Source organism: Gobius niger (assembly GCF_951799975.1).
Source record: "Gobius niger genome assembly, chromosome: 15".
NCBI lineage: Eukaryota > Metazoa > Chordata > Actinopteri > Gobiiformes > Gobiidae > Gobius > Gobius niger.
In genome coordinates this window covers 12,704,866-12,728,095 of record NC_136866.1, presented here as the reverse complement: position 1 = coordinate 12,728,095, position 23,230 = coordinate 12,704,866, and the positions used below count along the sequence as shown (strand labels likewise).

General features: G+C 43.3%; 1 protein-coding gene across 4 annotated transcripts in view; it reads left to right on the top strand.

Moving 5' to 3' along the window:
* The window catches only part of epha7 (eph receptor A7), a 146,887-nt gene extending 124,953 nt beyond the window's left edge, over positions 1 to 21,934 (top strand). For 2 of the 4 annotated variants that reach the window (XM_079571747.1, XM_079571746.1), the window contains exons 10-17: positions 8,281 to 8,406; positions 8,777 to 8,962; positions 9,384 to 9,445; positions 9,847 to 10,056; positions 10,657 to 10,806; positions 15,388 to 15,581; positions 18,154 to 18,309; positions 20,797 to 21,934. In XM_079571747.1, the coding sequence (XP_079427873.1) occupies positions 8,281 to 8,406; positions 8,777 to 8,962; positions 9,384 to 9,445; positions 9,847 to 10,056; positions 10,657 to 10,806; positions 15,388 to 15,581; positions 18,154 to 18,309; positions 20,797 to 20,911 (1,199 nt within the window). In that variant the 3' untranslated portion in view covers positions 20,912 to 21,934. Of the gene's footprint in view, positions 1 to 8,280; positions 8,407 to 8,776; positions 8,963 to 9,383; positions 9,446 to 9,846; positions 10,057 to 10,590; positions 10,807 to 15,387; positions 15,582 to 18,153; positions 18,310 to 20,796 lie in introns of all 4 variants that reach the window. The other 2 variants (XM_079571745.1, XM_079571744.1) reach the window with 1 other exon arrangement.
* Positions 21,935 to 23,230: the final 1,296 nt, after the last annotated feature.

Below are 23,230 nucleotides of genomic sequence, written 5' to 3'. Positions count from 1 at the left end.
CGCGGCCGGTGGGACGGTGACGTGGGGCCGCCCGCGTATTGTAGGGAAAAGAACATGGCAAGTCTTCTATAGCGCTTTTCCAGACGCTCGTCGGTGTACAATTTGTTGCAGTATTCATTCAGTCCACAGCGCACATCAGCCCCCACCACCAACCACGCACACACTCACTACTGTCGCCAGGTTCCCAAACGGTCTCCCATCGCAGTTCTAACCAGGCCCGTCCCTGCTTAGCTTCAAAGTCGGTATGGGAAATAAACATGGCGGCGCCCAGGCGGCGGCCATTGAGATAGCGTTTTCTATAATAGATTTCACTTTCTTTTACAATGTGAATCAATTCCAAGTAACCCTGGTTGGGAAACACTGCCCTAATGGTCAGTTAAACATCGACAATCGTTGGGTTGACAAAACTCGCAGAAAAAAAATTACATGACCAAAAAAAGCTAGGAAAACACGACAAAAAGCGATAAAAAATGACAAAAAACCCACAAAAAAAATGTGATTAGAAAAGCAGTGACAACGCGACATAGAGATACAATGCGATTTGCAGGTCTTAGCTTTCAAGTTTGTGAGTGGTCTTTATTAATGTAACCTAATAAGTCCAGTCAGCCTTGTTTAATGTTACAGTAAGCCACTTTTAAGATATTCTCGTGGTATCTGTTGGTATCGGATATCGAAAAATACTCAAACCCAAGCAGGCATATTGGTATCATTTTTTTTTTTTTTTTTAAAGCTGGATCGGTGCATCTTAAACCTCATGTTTGGTTAGCTTACAGTCAAAGGAGCAGTATTTATATGAACATGAGCTGGAGATATCCCACTCCCAGCATCGTCAGGTCTGAGGAGATTCAAGGTCGCTTACTGTCAAGGTGTTTTTACCTATTAAAAAACTCATAATAAACAAACCTATATTTTAATTTGAAATGTTACACAGTATGGCTTTAACCTGTAACCTGCCACTTTAGGATTAGGGTAAGAGTTAGCAATTATTTATATCCAAATAGCTTACAGCGTATATGCCAGTTACCTCATGTGACACCTCATTTGAAAGCCAAGACCTTCTATTGTCTAAAAAATATGTGTGAGATCGGTGTGAGTGAAACGCAACTTGTATCACATTTGCCGTTTCTAACCCTCAGGGGGGACGGCAGGTTCATAACAGCCTTCACTGAATTTGAGAAAAGAATCCTGGTCTGTGTAGTTTCCTGACCATTTTCACAACAAAACAAGTCACTAAATATAGAGTATTGTGTATTGTTAAAAAGACAATGAGAATTTAGATTTTGCACTATTATTATAATGCCATACAGTGTAATGGTATTATCAAATTAGCTGCCAAAATAGGTTTGTTGTAATAATAATAATTACTGTGGAAATGTGGTTCCTGTATATGTTTAAGTACTTTTAAATTTAGTCTGAGCTGGGGAAGTTAGAGGTAGAAGTCATATAACTTGACTTTTATTCCCCCCGAACATTGTCCTCATTTTCATCTCCACCTTCGACACTATTGATTTAGTGGCCCTCCCCCCCCTCGTCACATCTCCTCGTGAGTGTCTGAAACTCTCCCAAATAAAGAAGTCATGGAAACTACAAACGCTGCTCAGTGACAGCTGTCGGCGACTCACCTCCACTCGACCCGAACGCGCAGGGTGACTCTCTTAAAAATGCAAAAGCCAGACATTCACAGAGAGCGACGCAGCGGCCGGCACAGAGCGGCAGATATCGGCAGAGAAGCGGCCCCTAATGAAGCCCCAGGAGACGCCGGTGCCACCAGCGCTTACCCCCCCGGGGCCACGGCACCGTCAGCGCTGTAGGCAAACCGCTCATCCGGGCGCTCGGGGTCGCAGGTGGAGCGGGTTCGGACGGCGCTAAGTGTCTGTCAGATCCGGCAGAAACAAGTAAACACGGAAAACAAGCGAGCGATATATATACACACAAGCAAACGGAATACAAATGAGGCAGAGAGCTGTTGAAAGGAACGTCATGATTTATTCTGGATTTTTTTTGGGCCTGACGTCAGTTGCTGCGTATCGGTCACTGTGCAGGTCTCAACGTCCTGACTCCAAAAGTTTCCAGAATTAATTACACAAATAATAAATAGTAAATAATAAAACAACTTTGAACACTTTTGCGACGGTATTTAAGGTTGTCCTCTGCAATTCGATCCGTCCTTCAGTGGAACCTGAATGAGCTCTATGAAAGTAAATGGACTCTAAAAATAGCACGTAAGAACTTTTAATTTGTTACATCAATGGCTCCCAGTCATTTTGCGTTGCACTCATAGACTGTAAAGTAAGAATGGACTAATTATAGCCTCCTGCTTCCTGAAGCCGTGAGGAAATGGCGACAGGCTCCGGAAGCTCCTTGCTCTAATGCAGGGGTTCACAAACTTTTCTGGCCACAACCCCCAAAATCACTCAACCAACACCTCGGGACCCACTTCTGTAAAATGTGATGAGCGGTATTTTAGGGTTCAAAAAATGCTAAATCTGTTTTAATGATATTAGTTTGGATGCTGTATTTTGATGTTTGGCTTAATTTCCCTAATATATGCTGTTTTCAATCAAAAACACACCAATTCAATGTCAGAAATGTCAAAATTGTTGTCTCATAAGATTACATGTGTTGTGCCCCAGGGTTCGATTTTAGGGCCAGTGCTTTTTAACCTGTCCATGCTCCCTCTTCGTAATGTCATCAGGAGCTGGAGCCAAAAACCAAGCCAAACTGCTAGCGTGAACTAGCTTCAGCTAGCCTGCGCTGGATAGAAGGAGCCACCCTCATTTAGTCCATTCTTAATTTACAGTCTATGATTGCGCTTGTTGATTGACTGCGGAATTCTTCCGCAGTCAATTATTGGTTTTCATGTTCTTTATTATTATTCCTCTTCCATCTTTTTCCCGATTTTCTAGAGCTTTCAGCACCTTCATGCTTTGTGCAATTTATGCAAGTTATGCATCAAAACGTTCCGCATGTTGAGGAGAAGGGTGCTATTACTTTTGGGACTTCTGCAACTTACGGTTTTTCCGCAATCGGCCAAAATGTCGGAGATTTTTCCCATTGACTTATAATGGGGCTGCCGCAATCCATGCTTTTCTGCACTTTTTTCTGCATTTTCTGCAATTTCTGCACTTTGTGCATGTTCAGCTTCTGCAACTTGTGGGTTCTGAGGAAAAATTGGCCTTCTGCAGTTTTCCAGTTTTTTTATACGGGAGTTTGAAATTTTTGCATTGGTGTGTATGGGGGAATCCAGCCAATCAGGAGACTCCAGGGCTTTCAGCCATTTGTGCAGCTTCTGCCAATCAAGCACTGAGGCCATTTCAACAGTTTGACCAGTTTATGGAATACAAAAGTTTATGCAACATTAACAATTTATGCAAATTAACCACTTTATGGGATGTAACCAGTTAATGCATTTTAAAGCGTTTATGCAACTTAAGAGTTTATGCCATTTAGGATTTATGAATTTTAAAGAGTTTATGCGATTTACATAATTTATGCAAATTAACCCATTCATGCATTTTACCACTTTATGCAGTTTATACAGTTTATGCAACATGACATTTTATGCATTTTACCACTTTATGCAAATTAGATTATGCAAATTAAGCAATTTATGCAATTTGAACAGTTTATGCAATTTCTGCATTCGCTTCCCGCAATTCCGCAGTCAATCGCAATGGCGCAGCCATTGCATTTCTAGTTTATTTTTGCGACGCACTTGAAACAGACATAAAGGCAACATTTACTAAAAAATTGACATCAATATTGAAATAGTTACACCTTTGGTTCCAGAACAAATTCCACAAACCTTATAAGGAGTGCTTTTGCCTGTTCAGATGACGACAGCCTCGGCAAATGTGATTAAATGAATATGAATCTGTTCAGTCCAGGTGTATTTTGATGTTCAAACACAGTCAGCCAGGAGGACAGGTAAAAGGAGGAAAAATCCAGTGATTCAGCTTGTGCGGACAAGGTAATTACAGAGAGTGGAGGAGAAGCAGCGGCGCACTATATTCAGACAGCTCAATGCATTAAATACAAAAGACTACACATTATGTAACTGCACATTGGACCGAGTAACAGAGCCTACCTGTGTGGAGTGTAAACATGGCTTTTCCCTAAATGCTCTTACCTCATATAACACTTGTCAGGGGCTGCACCGTGTTGCTCTGTGTATTCACAGAAGCAGATTCCCACATTTTCTCTATCGGTTTAGCAATGTCTAAAAGGGGCTTGACTATTACAGCCTTGCGATGAAAGATTATGCTTGAGAGTAAGTCTGTACATCCAAAACTGTACGTCCTCCTCAATACCACAGGCACTATTTTATGGATCTTGTTGCCTTTGACTGTTCTGTCTCCATAGCATTATTGTATCCAGCCCTTTGTCCGCTAATACGTTTTCCATCTGGGCAATTCCAAGGAACAAAGGTTTTAGACGCCACTGATCTAAAATGTCATAAGGAATGGTCATGAAGCACAATGGCCGCTGTCCAGAAACATGCAAAAAATATATATATATATATTTATATAATCTACATAAATAAAATCCACATACCAAAAAAATAAACATTCAATAATTTAACCTCTTAACCCCTACCTGAACCGAGCACATTTTCTCCAGTTTGGCTTTACCCACATCTTAAAGCTTAGATAAAAAGCATAAAACAAGGATGAAAACACAACAAAAAAGCGACAAAAAAGTGAAATGAAAAACGTGACGTAAACGCAAGAAAAAAGCGAAAAAAGTAACAACAAAAAAAAACGTGATAGAAACACAACAAAAAGTAACAAAAAAGTGACAAAAAAAAAAAAACGTGACGAAATGCACAAAAACGCAAAAAAAGGTGACAAATATACATTACTCTTTTGTAGATCTTCGCTTTCAAATACACTGTTGCTCTCCAGTTGAGAAGCTTTTCGATTTGGGTAAAGCTGAACTGGAGATAACGCACTGCTTTTGATAAACTTAAAGGAATAGGCCACCGTTTTTACATACAAAGATATGTTCTTACCTCACTTTAGACGTGTTAATATATCCCCGTCTGGTCTTTGTCCGTGCGCTCTGCCAGGCAAACGGAGCACATACGCAGCCTCTCCCACATGTCCTATAGCTCCAAAAAAGCTCACGATAGAAGCTACCAAGCTCTTCCACGTGTTCCCTATTTAAATAAAGTTACGTGAAGTGTTTTCATGCGAAGTATATTTACACAGAAATGTAACGTGTCGATTTTATAAGCAAATAAAAAGGGGGACTATATTGTGAGGCGTAATGATACGAGGAGTAAAACGTCCGCGCAGTAACTCCTAAAGGTTATTGACGGAAGTGAGCGGGGGAAGTCTTTAGGAGTTACTACGCGGACGCTGTGCTCCTCGTATCATTACGCCTCACAATATAGTCCCCCTTTTTATTTGCTTATAAAATCGACATGTTACATTTCTGTGTAAATATACTTCGCATGAAAACACTTCACGTAACTTTATTTAAATAGGGAACACGTGGAAGAGCTTGGTAGCTTCTATCATGAGCTTTTTTGGAGCTATAGGACATGTGGGAGAGGTTGCGTATGTGCTCCGTTTGCGTGACAGAGCGCGCGGACAAAGACCAGACGGGGATATATTAACACGACTAAAGTGAGCTAAGAACATATCTTAGTATGTAAAAACGGTGGCCTATTCCTTTAAATCTGACATTGTATACGTATTTAATCAAAGCCAGTTGTCTCCTCCACAATAGTAATCCTAAAAATACTATAATATATATAAAATGTACCCTCTTATTTGACCAGGTTAGTTTGACCGTTATTTGAAGTCTTCTGCCTTCAAAGTACTTCACTGTACTTCTACCTTCTAGGTGAATGATCTGCAATGGGACATAGTAATAGCATCGCAAATCGTCCCAACTTTATTGTAATAAAGTTTTTATTCTGAAGTCATTTTCTGTGAGTGGCTTGTACAAAGTGGCCCGGTAATAGCGTCCCCTGGTCGTGGGCACGTGGCGCGCCGTCCCGGTCCCTTTATGCACTTTATGAAGAGTGTGCGCGCTCATTAAACTTTAACGCTGACAGCTTATATTGTTATCAGTGGGATTTAAAATTCATAGTTACGGCCCCGCGAGCGCCCCGTTCACTTAATCGCACATAATGCAGTAAATTGCTCTTAATTTGAGGCCGTGTTCGGAGCGGGGGCCCCCTACCCCTGTCCCGGCCCCTGGGTGACCCTGTTTGTTTTGGTTATTTCGCTTTTAATGTCTAAGCCGCGTACCTCGTGGATGCTCATAAACTCATATTATTGTTGTTTTGAAATGGCGCAGGGTGTTTTTAAAGAGCCCGGCAGCTCCTCTAAAGCCATTAAAAAAAACGCTGCTTTCGAATCAAATCGCGTTTTTTGGGGGGGCTTGACAGCGTGGTGTTTTTTACAAGCAAACTGAAAGTACAGGCTAATCTCAGTTTGATGTAATAATTACACATTGTCAGCGGCAGACCAATTATAGTGGAGCACGTGGCGCACGCTGAGTTACATTGTGTCTGTTTTTTTTTTTTGCTGTTTTTTTCCGCCCAGAGCCGCACAATTACCTGCAACGCTCTCAGCGATAATCTTCAAATAAACATATTCCAACCCGGGGAAAAAAAGAACACGGAGGCAGTTTCCGACTCGATAAGTTAATGTGAAATGGTTATTTTAAAACCCATCAATATGCATGTAGTTAGTTGAAGAGCTGGAGTCCGTTTGTAAAGTCCTTGGCAGCAAGAACATGGTTTACAAAGTTATGTTTGAATGTGTAACTCACATAGTACCGACTTTCAAGTGTTCTAGTATGTTTTATTCATTTAAAGTGAATACAAGTCTGTAAGTTTGTGATAGAGTGAAATGTGAAAGTAAACTCCTCCCCCTTGGACCAGAAAGCCCTTCTTAGTTTCCAAAATGAGGAGAGCTGGACCAGAATTTTGAAAGTAAATGATGAAGCTCCTCCCCCTCCCCTCCTGATTGGATCTAACAGGCTGGTTCACAGGAAAAGCTCAGTCTCATTGGTCAACGCGGGAGGATACTACACTTTACGATGAAGAAATCAGGGAAGGTGGTCGATTTTGCACATTTTATAAAATGTGTAAAACATTTAGACTTCCAAACTATCACTTTAAAGGTGCATTATGCAACTTTTTATGCAGAAAAAAAAGTTAATATTTGTACGTATTTGACCTTGTAGTGACCATGCGGTTGTCATCATGGCCAACTTTACTTTCGACTACTTGGTCTCTACAACGCTCCAGGATCAATTGTTTTGTAGGTTTTCTGGTGACAGGCTCCGTCAGTGGTGAAAACCTTTCAAACAATTGATCCTGTAGCCTCCAAGAGAGTATGTGTGATGCAACGCAAAGGAGCCATGCTGACCACTCATACAGCCAATGGGTCACTACACGGTCAAACACGCACAAATATCATCTTGTTTTTCCACATAAAAAGTTTAAGCAACTTGGGGAGTCATTTATTAAGGCAGGTACTAAACAGTAGGTGCAAGCTGAAAAATTCAATCGGCTGTTTTGTGGGCATGTTGCACTTCATTTATCAATTGATATCGCCTGTATTACAGTAGAGGCCCACAAATCTGAAATGTGAGTAAAATATGAGTAGAAAATGTATAAATGAGTATTCTTATTTCAGCACAGCCCAAACATGCTCAAAATGGCATTAAATGTCTTAATTTAAGCATTTTCCCTGCCAGTTTGAGTGCTTTTGTGCTATTGTTAGCCATGTGATGCTAACAGGTGGATCACTAAAACCACAGGAGAGACTTTGTTAAGGAACAGTGTGGACATTTCCCATAGATATATTTTCTAAACCTAGATTTGGCCGTTTATTCATGTGTTAAATGTTGCCGATTTTTTCATTTTGTTCCTCTTTTCCCTCCTTTTTTTTTTCTTCCCCTGCAGCGCTTGGAAACTTGGCCCTGTTTTAAGCTAACATCTTTATCATGCATCTGTAACATTTCCTCGCCAGTGCTGAGCTGTTCCTGTGAATATCTTTACAAACCCCAAATCCCACTTGACTGAAACTTTCTAAAACAAATAGGTGCTTAGCATTTGCGACTGAATCTGTGTTTCAGCTGCTCAGAAGGAGACGCCTTGAGCCGGGGGGAGACGCTCACAAATGTTCCAGTCATGAGAGATTTTGTAAAGGCACACTCGGGATTATTTATTTATACGTTTATGCCGTAAAATAACCCTCAAAGGATCTTCTAAAGGAGACAAAGATGCTGAGTATATACATGTTTTCTTCTCCACAGTCAAATTCCCGGGCACCAAGACGTACATCGACCCCGAAACCTACGAGGACCCCAACCGAGCCGTCCACCAGTTCGCCAAAGAGCTGGACGCGTCGTGCATAAAAATCGAGCGGGTGATCGGAGCAGGTGAGCGCATCCTATAGCTCCCCATACATCATGATGACAGCCATATTTACACCTTGAGTATAGGGACGCCGGTCTTTTTTTTTTCTTTCTCCCTGATAGCACGATTGCAGAAAGGCAGGGGTTCATTGCAATTAATGTGTGGTCTCGCGGAGGGCTTCTGCCGGTGAAAAATCGCTGCCACATGGGTTTTTCCAAAGGCGGTCAATGACAGTATCTATGCATCTCGAGCACGTCTTATTATAGGTCCCGCTTCCACTCCCCTGGGGATAACAGGATGTCGCGCTCCAATTTGTATTCCAGCTGCTTTGTCTCTGGGATGAATTTGTCATTGTGAGGCGCGGCTGATCCTGACGCGGTTCATTCCTCACAGGGGAGTTCGGGGAGGTGTGCAGCGGTCGGCTCAAGCTGCCCGGGAAGAGGGACGTGGCGGTGGCCATCAAGACCCTGAAAGTGGGCTACACGGAGAAGCAGAGGCGGGACTTCCTGTGCGAGGCCAGCATCATGGGGCAGTTCGACCATCCCAACGTGGTGCACCTGGAGGGGGTCGTCACCAGAGGTACCCACAGACGGTTGAACCTTCTGTGTTTTGTAGTGATTTTGACATGATCATGTTTTTGTAAGGTGCACTCTTAGTGGTAAAAACTTTATAGGCTAAGCATTAAAAGTTTCCGGCATAAATTTTCTCAACAAATTTGCCCAGAGAAAAATGTTATTCTAAATATTTCTGTCTCCGAGTCCAGGACAAAAGAGCATTGTGTGTTAAACGAATGTCATTAACTGTCATTCGATTAGCCACGCTGCCTGTTTCACTCCGCTTCATTTAGACAGTGTAATAAAAGAGCAGATGGTAACTTTTAATTAAAAGCCAATGAAACTAGCGCTAAAAATATCTGAAAGCAGGATCAGCGTTTATGGAGCAGCATTGTAAGCAAACACCATTTAGGAATCAATTAATCACCGAGTGTCTCTTGTCTCAGGTAAACCGGTGATGATCGTCATCGAGTACATGGAGAACGGCTCATTAGACGCTTTCCTCAGGGTGAGCACAACTTCTGCCACGCTTCCCCCACACTTTCACAACTTTCTCAAAATGTTCATTCACCCAGACCCAAACTATTTCATTAACCAAACCCAGTGTAAAGTTGGTCAACTAATGAACCAATGTTTCAAAGAGGGTGCTTAGTCCAGAGTAACATGCACCCTATACCTGCAGCATGACAGCAAACATTCATGTAAATCTCACTACATTTTTAGTTCACAAAAACACCCTATTTCTAACGACTGAACAGCTGTTGCTGTTGATGTGCTCGACGTGCTACACTCTGCTATAATTTAGAGTAATGAGGCCAAAGCCGTGGGTGAAGCGGGCGTAGCACAGCAGCCCTCTGCAGAGCTCCACATCGCTCTGGTCAGTGATCTGACCTGCTTGTGTTTCCACAGAAGCACGACGGCCAGTTCACAGTCATCCAGCTGGTGGGGATGCTGCGGGGCATCGCGGCCGGGATGAGATACCTCTCCGAAATGGGATACGTCCATCGAGATCTCGCTGCTCGCAACATCCTTGTCAACAGCAATCTCGTATGTAAAGTGTCGGACTTCGGGCTGTCCCGCGTGATGGACGACGACCCCGAGGCTGTCTACACAACAACTGTGAGTCAATTAAAGCAGGACTCACACCCGGCCGTCTGCATTCTGCATGTCTCAATGCTCGAATTAGACCTGCTCCGTCTGAGCACTTTTATATGAGAGAGCCATCCATCACACACTGTTTACCACCAGTAAGAGACACCAGATACAGAGGCACGACTGTTCCCCATGCACAAAATAAGAACAGGCTATAAGTGGGGCTGGGCGATACTGACTACAAATATCATTCTCACTTTTTACTCCAGTCCATATGCAATACATTTCATACTATGAAGGAGTACACACACACAAAGAGCACAGGAAAGGCTTTTTGGTTTGTGTTTTTCACATATTTCTAACTTGACCCAGAAACGGCACAACCCTGTATTCACAATCACAAGTTAAGCCTGAATGGAGCACTTTCTGTGATGTCATCTGTTACGTGTCTGTCCAGGATGTTCTAATGAGACATTTGACGATTCTTTATGTTTGTACATGTGTTCTTGTCAGTGTGCTGTGTCCGTCACTAAGTGTCGCCTCTCTCTGCTGCCGTTTTAGGGGAAGAAGCAGGATGTGTTGAATTTGCTGTTTGCTCCAGCCACTGACCTGCGTTTTGCTGAACAGGGAGGGAAGATCCCGGTGCGATGGACCGCGCCGGAGGCCATCCAGTACCGAAAGTTCACCTCGGCCAGCGACGTGTGGAGCTACGGCATCGTCATGTGGGAGGTCATGTCCTACGGGGAGCGGCCGTACTGGGACATGTCCAACCAGGACGTAAGTCACACACTCACCGCCTCCCCGTCCCAACTCACAAAGCAGATCTTTAACTTGAGAAACAAAGTGCTCGGTCTTGTCAAACTGTCCTCGGAGTAAAACAGTGTCACAACCTTGGGCTAAATGAATTCCTCTGAAATTCCAATGATCAGTGGAGTCTGAAGGAGAGCAGAATGAGACTGAGGCGCAGATGAATAAATCTACCATTATTTTGGGGTGAAACATAAATAACACAAACAGAAAGCCGTCACGCACAGATTCAGTCGTCCTTTAAACTTTCTAATGATTTATGTAGATGACAGTCGGCTGAACGCGCCGCAGCTCCGCGGTGGAGGAAGCTGGATTCAAGAATGCAAACGTGGCAAACTACTTGGAAATGATGTGAGATGTTAGAGTTATTGCTACGAACTCCAACAAGACATCAAAATAATAAAGAGTTCTGTATAAACTTAACTTTTATCTCCAATTCACGCCACGGTTCTGCTGCACAGACTATACAAAGATGCGGCACATTTCGTGAGCGCCACAGACATACAATTCCGATCTTATTCTAACTCATGATACATAGAACACTGGACGTAATTCCTCTGCATCCCTTCAAAGTTTAGGGAGTACTTGAAGCATCTTTCAGACCATCCTTCAACAAAAAGACAACGCAATGACTCAAAATCTCTCAAATGGCAAACTCCCCCGACAACTGCAGCACGTTCGGGGCCAACTCCTGAGTGACCCCCGCCGAGAAGAGCCCCATCGAGCCCCATCGAGCCCCACCGAGCCCCACCGAGCCCCACCGAGCCCCGTCTGCTGCTCTGATCTGCTCCGTCTGTCCCAACTCCCGACTGATTGATGCTGCAAGTCAGATTCCGGTGTACAGCATCAGCACAAGCGTTTAGGATTCAGCACCGGCCCTTGAGCTGAGGGGCCCCCCTTTCCTGTTCTCTCTCTCTCTCCCCACAGTCAGCTGCTGTTGGAAATGCTGAACACCGCGGCGTGCCCTGCCCCGAGTGGCGTTTGCTGTACGTTTTTTTTTCCCCCCTCTTTTACCTCGGACGGTGCTTGACAGGCATCACTGTCAGAATGCGTGTCAGGACGTCGGCTCCTCCTGGGGGGGAGCGGGAGCGGTGCCCATTTGCATTTTTTTTTTCTCCCCACTGTCGGGAATGTTTTGACACCTTTCCTCCATGACTCATTTGGGGAGAGGCCCTGACAGGAGAGATGATGAATATGTGCAGGAAATACATCTTATTCTCAGCAGAAAACGGCGGATGAGGATGACCCAGGCGCAACCTGCTTCTACAATGCTGTTTAATAACTAGCACTGGAATCCTAAGAACTGGTCATGCTGCTGGGTTTTAGAAATGGGGAATTTTCTTCCCAATAATACAGAAAAGAAATCAGAAATGAGTAGTAAACTTCCACACAGAAACGTTTTTTTCATTTTTGGAGGATTTGTGTGATCTTATTCTTTGGGCACATAGCGTTGCTGAATTATTTACCTCTACATCTACCACATATACTGTATACACTCCCCCACAGACACGAGAGAATATACACACTAAACTGCTGTGTGAAAAGTGTTGGAAACTACAGTCAGAGGCGGGGGTCCTTGAAGCCTGTCTGTCTTTTTTCACGGGGAATATGTGCTCTTTAGTGCTGAAATGTCACTATAACTGGCTGCTAGAGGAAAGAGAAAGTAAAATGTGTCTTTGTGTGTGGCACCTCGTGTCGCAGTCTCCTTGTGCAAGTTTCCTTCTCTTTCTTCAAATGTTGTCCAAAGTTACAACCCAAAATGGTGTTGCTTATTCCACTGTGTTTAGGCTGCGTGCTCAGGCCTCTCCGTACCCATCGATAACACGCATACGAAGCTACTATGAGACGCAAACTCAGACAGGGATAATATGCACTGTAACAACTATACTATAAACCAGAGGTGGGCTAAGTAAGGCCCGGGGTCTGTCTGGTCTTCCTGTCGAAGAGCTTGGTCGCTTCTAACTTCACCCCGTTTGGAGCCATAGGAATACACTGGGAGAGGCCAAATGCTAACAGCATCTTTGGTCGTTTTGCGTGACTGAGTGCACACAGTTCTTCCATACTGAGATATGTTCTTACCTGAGTTTAGACGAGTTGATACGTACCTGTACCCGTGGAAGAGTGTGGTCGCTTCTAACTTCACCCCCGTTTGGAGCTATAGGAATACAATGGAAGAGGCCAAATGCTAACAGCATCTTTAGTCGTTTTGCGTGACTGAGGGCACGTACAAAGACCACACAGGTATGCATCAACTCGTCTAAGCTCAGGCATAAACATATCTCAGTATGGAAAAACGGTGGCCTGTTCCTTTAATAATTTGAAACATTTCTATTCGCAACTGGTCAAGGGCTCATGCCGATTTAACAAAACAAAATGTGGCCCTTGCATCAAAAAGTTTGCCCATACCTGCTATAAACTATTAAAGAAAAACTTTATTGAACTATGAGGGGTCATTTTGTTGTCAAGGTAATAAAACAATGTGCTATAAACCAAAACAGCATTGTGATAATAATAGTGTTATAAAGTTGGAAGTAAAGCAGGACAATGTATAGATTTGTAGCCAGTATATTGCATTCAAATAGAAATAGAAACATTTCACATTTAGAAAAGCCCATTATTTTTCATTGTTAAATTACGAATCATAATAATCAATTAAAGCCATGTGATCAGTATCGGCTGATCAAAATGTTAGTAATCGGTGATCCTGATGGGTGCACCTCAAGGCAGTGTATGGAGCCCTCACAAAGCCTTACCTGGAGAACCCCCCAGCCGCCGCAGTTAACAGTGAGCCCATGGAGGAGCCGAGGGGAGAATGGAGTGCAATCTGAGATGTGCGTGGAGTTAAAAGCCTGGCTCAGTGTTAAGCAGCTCTTTATTTGCCGCTCACAATGGAGGCTTTCATAGAGCTCCGCAGAATGGAACGGACACAAAACACTCGCATTTGTCTGACGTTTCAACAGCAGCAAATATACCCAGCTCCTATCAGAAACTTTGCACAGGAAGTATGAAGAATGGATCGCACTGTGCTAATTTTGAAATAAGTTTGTTGCACTTGCTCGGAGTTAAGGAATTACGGGACACAGAGCGAGAATCTGTAATGGATTTCAGCTTAAGCTCATAACCATCATGTTGTGTGGTTTGGGTAGGTTAAGGTTCTTCTCGTCATGGAGAATATCGCCTCTTGGGCATGTTTTGGTTTGATGAGGGAAACCGGAGGATCTGGAGGAAACCACACAGGCATAAAGAGAGTGCGAGGAAGCAAACATTGTCCCTTTTTCCGTGAGACAAGAGCGTTTACCACACGGCCAAATACATAATCCCATGAAAAATGATTATTCTGAAGAAAAATGCACACAATAAAGATGATGGAAATAATGTTCTGAATTGCATAAGATTCTTTCTAATATGTAATCTAAACTAATGCTAGAAGTCTAGAAGAACTTATTTGTTGAGATATGAACTACACAGTAACGTAGCATTTCCAGTTCAGTAATTTTAATCATAATTGCGATTTCTATTTCATCCATCATTACAATGAACTCGAGCAAGTTGTCCAACAGTTGAACAATTTTAAATATTAAACGATTATTCTGAAGAAACTAAGCTGTTAGAGTGAAGGGGTAAAGAGTTTTTGCTTTGTCCCGGTTGACCAGGACTCTGCTGGTTTTGTCACTCATCCTGAACATCACACACTGGTTTGGAGATGGACTCTGCCTCCTGGCTCCGCCCCCTCTGCTTTACATGAGTGTCTTAAATGTGTCTTCAATGTACGTGAGAGCCGCAGATGCTTCTTTCCTCTCACCCCTTGGTTCCGAATGAGCCAAAAACTCCAAGTCCATTCCTGAATTAGAAAGCATGTCCCTGTATAACTGTGCTTCCCGTGTGTGATTTCAATTAGATTAAGATGGATTTTTTTTTCTCAGAAATGTCTTTGCATACCCCCTGGGGTACGTATACCAGAGTTTGGGAACTTCTGATCTATTGTATAGTAACTTGTATCATAATGACTAGTTTTAAAGTGGACATGTCGTGCATATGAAGCCTAAAATAGACTAAAACAGTATTTTGGGCGCCTCAACTTTGATATTTTACCTTTTATAATTTGAAAAAGTCTGGGGCCCCTCCTACTGGCAGCTATAGGAATCATTTTCTTAAAAAATCCCTTCAAGGTTGGACGTATGGTGCTGTTAGCAGCTCTAGCAGTGCGTGATAGAACAGCTCAGAATCGATCATGTTGGGTTATCGGCTTTAAAAATGTGGAGGACAGATTTTGGGTTCGAACAATGACGCAATTGTAATCAAGAAGTACAGAACGAGGCGCCGACACCGTAGAAGAAGAAACAGCTAAATTTAACAGCTTTGTCCGAGGATTAATTGAAAACTGCGTGAAAGTCGTGAAATACAACTCCAGATCTGTCTTTGATGAGGGAACAGTGTTACAAAATTCGTTTAAAGCTCAAGAAAGTCGATTTTGCACCATATGTCCGCTTTTAGATTTGTTGGTGTAGAGTTTTGGTGCTGACTGTTCTAAGGCAGCGTTGTCTCGTGCAGGTGATAAAGGCCATAGAAGAGGGCTACCGGCTGCCCGCGCCCATGGACTGCCCCCCTGGCCTGCACCAGCTCATGTTGGACTGCTGGCAGAAAGAACGGGCGGAGCGGCCCAAGTTCGACCAGATCGTGGGAGTGCTCGATAAGATGATCCGGAACCCCAACACCCTGAAAACACCGGTGGGAACATGCACAAGGTGAGGCCCGCCTTAATGGCTTGTAAAAAAAAAAAGTTGGTTAGCAAAATGAGCAAAAAAAAAGTGGGCATTTTCTTTACTCCCCGATAACAAAAAAATGCGATGCCAGTCTTCCATTTATACGAGCAGCAGGTACAAACCGTTCTGAAGAGCGCTATATCTTTACACCTGCTCCGACACAATGGGGAGTTTGCACCGGCGCTCGAACACATTAGCGGCTGATCCGGAGTCCAGAGGATGATTTAGACGCTGTCGTTCACAGATGAAAGATAAATCCTTTGAGATCGATCCCACAGAGCTGCCTCGGTGGCTTTATGGTCAATATAGCCGCCTTTTAAATCAATCTCTGTAATGAGTTCTTGGTACTCCGAAGTGCAGTGGGAACAGAACAGAAAGGCCTCGCTCCGGAGTTTGTCAAATGAATGCTATTTGCGCTCAGGCCATAGTTTCTGAGGTGAGACTGATGCGCGGCGGGTACATTTTTGGTTAAAGAGCAGTTTAATACTTGCAGACTTTACAGAAATCTATACAGGGAGGGGAAGAGTTATTGAGTGGGTTATTTCTCACAAGGCTGCATCCTTCATCTGTTTCTGAACTTCGTATCGATTCATCAAGACGACTTTTTAACTTTTTCTTTTTTTCCCCCCCGCATTGAACTTGATGCAGAGTGTCTTTGGTACTCAGGTTGTCTTAAGTAGTTTTTGTACAGATCAGTCAGAGCTGCAGGTTGAGTTCGTAAACGGGCAAGAACAAGTCAACTACACTAAAGTTACTTGAGGTTTGAGAAGCATAATGTTTTATTAAGTTTACACTGAAAAGCAAATGAACTGGAAGTGAGATTTGCTGCTGCAGTTGGGGCGCTCTGTTTTGTTGGACCAGTGTGGAGGTTGCAAATACGAACAATTTACTTTTCCCACCGTCTTATACAGTAGATTTATTTATTTACTTACTGAAGAGTGGCTTAGTGAACTGAATACTGTGAGTGAAAAAGTGAATATTTCTCTTTTCTCCATTTGAAGATCAATGAAGTCTTGTCTTTTGTTTTTATGTTACAGATCAAATATCAGTTATATCTATTCATAAACTAATGGGGGAAAAAAGGATATCTGGACTTTTTTATCCATGGTTTAGCTACATGATTATTATTCTTAGCATTTCATAAACTAAAATGCAAACACTTGACCACTCCAGCAGTGGTTATTTTATTTTATTCTATTTTAAGCTTCTTAAGGTATTTCTATCTTTGTTTTTGACCCAGTTTTGATTTGTTAGTGTTAGCGTTGGCATGCTGCCCCAACATTACTTACATTACTGTTTTTAGCCGTAGCATTTTGCGCGGCGATCATTGAATTCTCCATGTTCTCAGCTTCAAAATGACATGCGGCATATCCATATTCATTTCGATTTAGTCGGTGAAAGTTGTGTTTTTAAAGCGGTGAGAGCCAAAACAGGTATCGATTTAGTATTGGATATTTGTTGCCGATATCGTAGTTCTTCCAGTATTGGCTCCGACATCTGATACCTGTATCGCTCCATCCCTAGTTATAATCATGACACACGTTTATTGTCTCAGAAAGCAAAACTATCGCTGTGGAGATAAAAAGTAAAGTTTACTCCGCGCTGTCAGAAGATCCTCTATTGAAAGATTTCTCAATCTCAGTATTTCAGCTGTTACATGACGTAAAGTAATTAACATTATCTAAAAATGTATTTATTAATCTTAATACATTAATTTTATGTAGGTATGTCTTTATTTAATTCATTATCTCAAAGCAACTTAGATGCCCTTACATTCTCAACAATATATGCACTGCAAAAAGTAATTAACTAAATTAGTATAAACATCTCAATTTGAGCATAATAATCAAAATTTTAATCCAGTTGTTTTGACTAGGTAAATTGTTCTTGGGCATTTGTCCTAGATTATTTCACTTGTTCTGAGATGTTTCTGACTCGTTTCAATACATTTCGTTCTTATTTCAGGTCATTTTCTTTGCCAATGGGGTAAGAAATATGATCTTAGCTCATTGGCAATTTTACTTTCTTATTTCAAGCGAGATTTACCTTAGAACTGGTCTGAAATGTCCTCAAACAAGCAAAGTAAACTTGGTCCGATCAGGAAAAATGTCTAAATTAGCGAAAAACACTCAATACAAGATGTTTTTCCTCAATTCAAGTCATTTAAGACAATGCTTGATATTTACTTTTTGCAGTCCTGTTGTAGAAAACATTCCGATGTTTCTAAAGTAGTGTGCTTAAGTTATGTCCTTGTGCACCTAAATAAGAAAACAGTCCCGATGCAACCAACCAACACTGTTAGCCTGGAGTCCTGTTATGCACTGTATACTTACTTTATTAATGTGTACCTTTATTGTACACATGATGGAGCCTCCATGCCTGTGATCCACCAGCCACACACTGCTCTGAGAAGACGCTCAGTCCTTGTCTTGTTAGGTCTAAGAAGCCGTATCATGCGTTTGATCGTAGTGCACCTCCAGACTGGGCCCTGCTGTAGCTGCAGTGGCGTCTCCTCTGCCTGTTAGATGTAAACATGTTGTGTACTCGTCCACAGACCAATTAGCCCGCTGTTGGATCAGAACGCCCCAGACTTCACGGCGTTCCGCACGGTGGGAGAGTGGCTGGAAGCCATCAAGATGGAGCGATACCGAGACAACTTCACAGCGGCAGGCTACAGCTCCCTGGAGTCTGTGGCCCGGATGTCAATCGAGTGAGTGCTTACCAGCTACTTAAGATGTATTACTGATATGTACGGGGAGAAATGCCATAGCTCTGCTCAGAGATCACAGCACTATCTTTGCAAAAGCAGATGAGTGCCACTGAACAAAAATGACATGCTGAAATTTCTCCTGTCAAAGCAGAGTTTAACTCCCAGTTCTAGTTTAGAAAAAAGCATAGGAAGTCATTTGTTTCTTTGTCAAATCCACTCTTCTGAACAGACGCACACAAACAGAAAATGGAAACTTGCAGTTCCGTTAGACCCGGAAGTGGAGTGATGACATTATCCCTTTCAACAATGAATTCTCCCGATATACTGAAGTAAAATGTTGTAAAAATCTAGCTCATGTGCTCTATGAAATTGCACTGTCAAATATATACTCATCGAATCAAAGCTGTGAAAATATTGCAACACTTTCCCGAAATCTCCCAATTAGACGTCTTGGTCGCCTTAAACTCTCCTTTTCTGTAACTTTAGTAATGAACAGAGTTGATTTACTGTTGATTTCCTGTTCTGCCATTGTGTTAAGTTTGGGGACCCTCTAAATCTTGAAAGGAGGCCAATAAGTGTGAACGCCGCGGTCCGCCCTTGAAAACGACCACGTAAAATCACTTAAAATGTCACTGCCATGATCCATGTCCCCCCACAAGAACATCCAAGAACATGTCCGAAATCAATCTTCTTAAAAGTCCACATTTCTGCAGCTTACAAACAAGTCTGGCTGTCTTTGACTAACTTCTTACTCCCAGTAATGAAACGCTATAAATCTCGAAGCCCAGCGGGGGCATTCTAGGGAGTAGCCAGGGTTAGAGCGGCCCACCCCCGGGACATGATTGGTCCTGACCCCACTTAGAAGTGCTGATGGGCTATTGGCTATATGTACAAACTTAAGTATGCAATTTGACCAGAAGGCTAACAGTTTAATGTGAAAACAATCTGAAAACACTTGTATCATTCATAATTTGCGATGGTTGATGGCTATTGCTAACGGCTATAGGAAAAATACATTGAGCAGGCTAACCAACCACACACGTTAGGATCGGCTTCTCCTTTTTATTTCTATGTAGTGGTATGTAATAACATTTCCAATACGGGTAGAGTTCTTAACTTGAAATAGACTTCACTTCGTTTTTTCCATCATATTGCGATAAATAGTTATTAACTCTCACATAAAGAAAGCTGACAGTAACAATGAGGCCCATGTGCGGGGCTTGGGGATGGTCGTCACTATTGTTTTTAACCTCTTAATCCCCACCATAACCAAGTGCATTTTCTCCAGTTTGGCTTTACCCAAGTCTAAAAGCTTATTGAACTAAAACAAAGATGAGAATGCAACAAAAGAGCAACCAAAGAATAACAGAAAAGTGACAAAAGAGTGATGAATAAGCAACAATAAAGAGAGTCACAAAAGTGCCACAAAAGAGCAACAAAAAAAGCTTTGGAGAAAAAAAGCGCAGCAACTCCACAAGGAAAATGAGGCGTTACACTGGCCTATAGACTGTAAACCTTTAGATTAGAAGTAACTTGTTTACCTTAATAAATCCTTTTCGTAGTCCCTCTGGGGGTAATACAAGTGTTAATGGGATGATTCATCTCCCCCTGGTGTCTCTGGCCAGAAAAAACACAATTGCAACTTGACTGCCACCGGACCTGAGCAACAAATACACACTAGTGGAATCACAAAGAAGAAGCTAACAGGCTAACGGGCAAAGCTAACTGCGGGCTAGCGCCACTTTAAACAGTATTTACAGCCAAGTTTGAGTGAAAAAAATAATTTCCATTGTGTAATTGGATGTACAATATTCCTCTCTCCCTTTGTCTTTCCTGTCAGCGTAGTATTTACTCTCATGGACAAATAATGAGTAAAAAACTTAACATGCTACGACACCTGCGGTTGCGTTTATGGCCTCTAGGGGCAAGAATTACTTAGTACTGCTTTAACATGAAGTTTGATAAACCTTTGTAACTTTGTTGCTTCTTGAGATTAAAGGCCAACATACATTTTAAAATAGTCTGATATGTTCATAAGACTAATTTAAACTAAATGTACAAATTCACCAGATGACCCAAACATGCAGCCTCCAGAAAAGTTACAGTTAAAATGATGTGATCGATCATAAAAACATATTAGCCACAAATGAAAATGTTTCCCACCATTTATGCCCCATGAAAATGGCACTAACGAAAGGAAAGCTTGGGCAAAGGCATGAAAACAATTCAAATGTGTCCTCTCCTCATGGCTGCCGTCCAAATGAGAAAATCATTATTGGAAGAGAAGAAGAATACCAATACACATTATGCCAGTACCAGCCTACAGCGCCCTCTAGTGTGGCTATAAAAAGCGATGTGACAATTTGTCCCATGTGACAAGTAGCCCTGGTTTCCCCTATTTTGTAGACACATGCATACATTACTTTACAACAAGCGTACTCTGGACACCGCCCAGCCCTGATAAATGCCTCTTTCTCTGTCTTACAGCGATGTTATGCGTTTGGGGATCACGTTGGTGGGTCATCAGAAGAAGATCATGAGCAGCATACAGACTACTCGCGCCCAAATGCTGCACCTCCACGGCACGGGTGTCCAGGTGTGACGCTCCCGCGGGCCGATCGGGCGGGACTCTTAAGAAAACGTACTCCCGGAGCGGTGTGCCCCGGTGGACCTCAGCGAACCGGGGGATCACGGACTACTTTTCCGGCTCTTCAGGTGCGGAGCGGACCTAATTCCTCCGGGGAAGGAACGCAATCCGCTCTCTGCTCGCGGGCACTGGCAACAGGACAAGGGCAAAAAAAAACACACACACAAAAAAAAAACTCCAACAGCAAAGAAACTACCTGGAAGACTTCTTAGTTTTTTTTTGGTTTTGTTTTTTACAGAAGCGCTTATGAACTCTTCCACATATCAACAGCGCTTTTTTTTTTTCTTTTTCCCGGGGAGAGGAGAACATTGCGACGGATTAACTGGCAGTGTCTGCTTTTGTTTGTGCTCACAATATGGCACTGCACTTTTTCTGTCTCTTTTAATTGAACTTGACACAGGGTAAACTTGTCCAAAACGGAGCATCATTGTCTCGTGACTGCGGTGAGGACTGCGGAAAGATCTCTCGGAAAAGATTGCACCTGGCAGAACCTTTGAATCACCAGACTTCTTTTTTCTATTTGAGTAGCAATATCTATGTCTTAGTGTTCACTGCAGGTGTACTTTTAGACAGGAATGCTTTGATTGTATTGGACGCACCGCAAACTGGCTTGTCTTTTCTTACCTGAAATGTTTTAAAACGAAAAGTCCTGATACTGCCTTAAATGTATTTTGAAGTATTGACACTGTCTTAGGTTTGTGGAACGGCGATGCTATTTGGAGTTCCTCAGTGGGGCTCCCGGTATCTTTTCTTTCTTTCTTTTTTTTTTTCTTCAAAGTTGAATCAGTCTAGTGAAGCGCACGGACACGGCGCAACGGCACGACGGTTAGCGCTAGCGGAACGACCAAACAGAGCAATAATTACAAGTCGAACGCGATCTATTACGGTGCTAGGGTTTGCGCGCTTGCGGTGAGGCTCTGTAAAGCCGATAGATGGGAGGGGGGGAGCGTCTGATCAGGGCTCAGTCACCAAATGAAAGCCTCATGATGTATTTTCGCTGCAATGACACGCTCGGGTGTTTGATGAGAATCCGAGGCGGCGTGTGGGGAGCGGGAGATGTGAGGGGCCGGAGAGGCCTGTTAGGCACGCTGACATCATCCTCTGACACCGCGCGCGCACAATCAAAAAGAAGCGCCATCCGCCGGGCCGCCGGAGATCCAAGAGGCAGGGTGCTTGTTCATGTGTCGCACGGCTCGTTCCTCAAAGACGGAGTAAGGAGCATGCACTCAAGTGTCCCACCCCATCCCCGACCGCCTCCTCTCAAACGGGGAGCCCCTGCTGAATATGTGCTAAAAGCCAATCAAGCTATTTGGTGCCATCTGCTTCCCCTTCTAAGGTGACACGGCGCTCTGGACTCGTTTTTGATCAGTATTCCGAGATCAGAACACGGGCTGTGAAGTGAAGTGGCTTTTATTGAAAAGGTGACAACAACAAGCCACTTTTGTTCCACCCCGATCGACATCAAACTAAGAGTAATACAATCTCACTTTTGGACGCTTCCAAAAGCACAGCACAGATTTACACTTATGATAAACTTCACCTTTGTGGTTGTAGGGCCCCTTTTACTCATGTTGTGCACTGTTGTACTGTCACAGACACGAAGCCAACAGGTGGAGCAGCGCGTTGCTCACCCTCTGCTCCGTTCAGAATGAGCTAGCGTTACCCCCCCCCCACCCCCCGTTACTGAACGCCGTGGAGCAGTGAGCACTGTGAGCTGACACACAGCCCTCTTTATCCATCCAGCGCGCTCAGCAGTTGGGCCGCAGCCAGACCTTTGAATTGAATACTGACCTAAAGTCATTCGCTCAGCACAAAACACCCCACCCCACCCTCCTCCTCCTCCTCTCCGCTTCCACCGGTGCGGGTCGGCCCCTGGAGGCCACCCGCTGGACCCCAAAGCTGAAATACCTCTGCCCCTTGTCCCGCTGCGCTGGAGAGGCGGCGGGTTCCAGCCAAATTGAGATTAAGGCCAGGATACAATCGATAGAATGTCCCGATCTCTCACAACCCCCTCCGATGACAGCCACTCGTCTCTCGGCCCGTGTCGTCTGAACTTCAGGCCGGGCTCTGGAGTGGCTCTGTGAGGACAAACACACGGGAAATAATGCAAAAACAAAAGGGTGAAGTGGAGATTTGAAAGAAATCAGGACCGAGGTGTTTAGCCACATTTCTGCTAAGAGGTACTGCATGGTTTGAGAAGTCTTTGGGATATGAGTATTGTCTTCTCACACTATCCTCACAACGTCATCCGTCACTTTCAAAGGTACCTCTTGG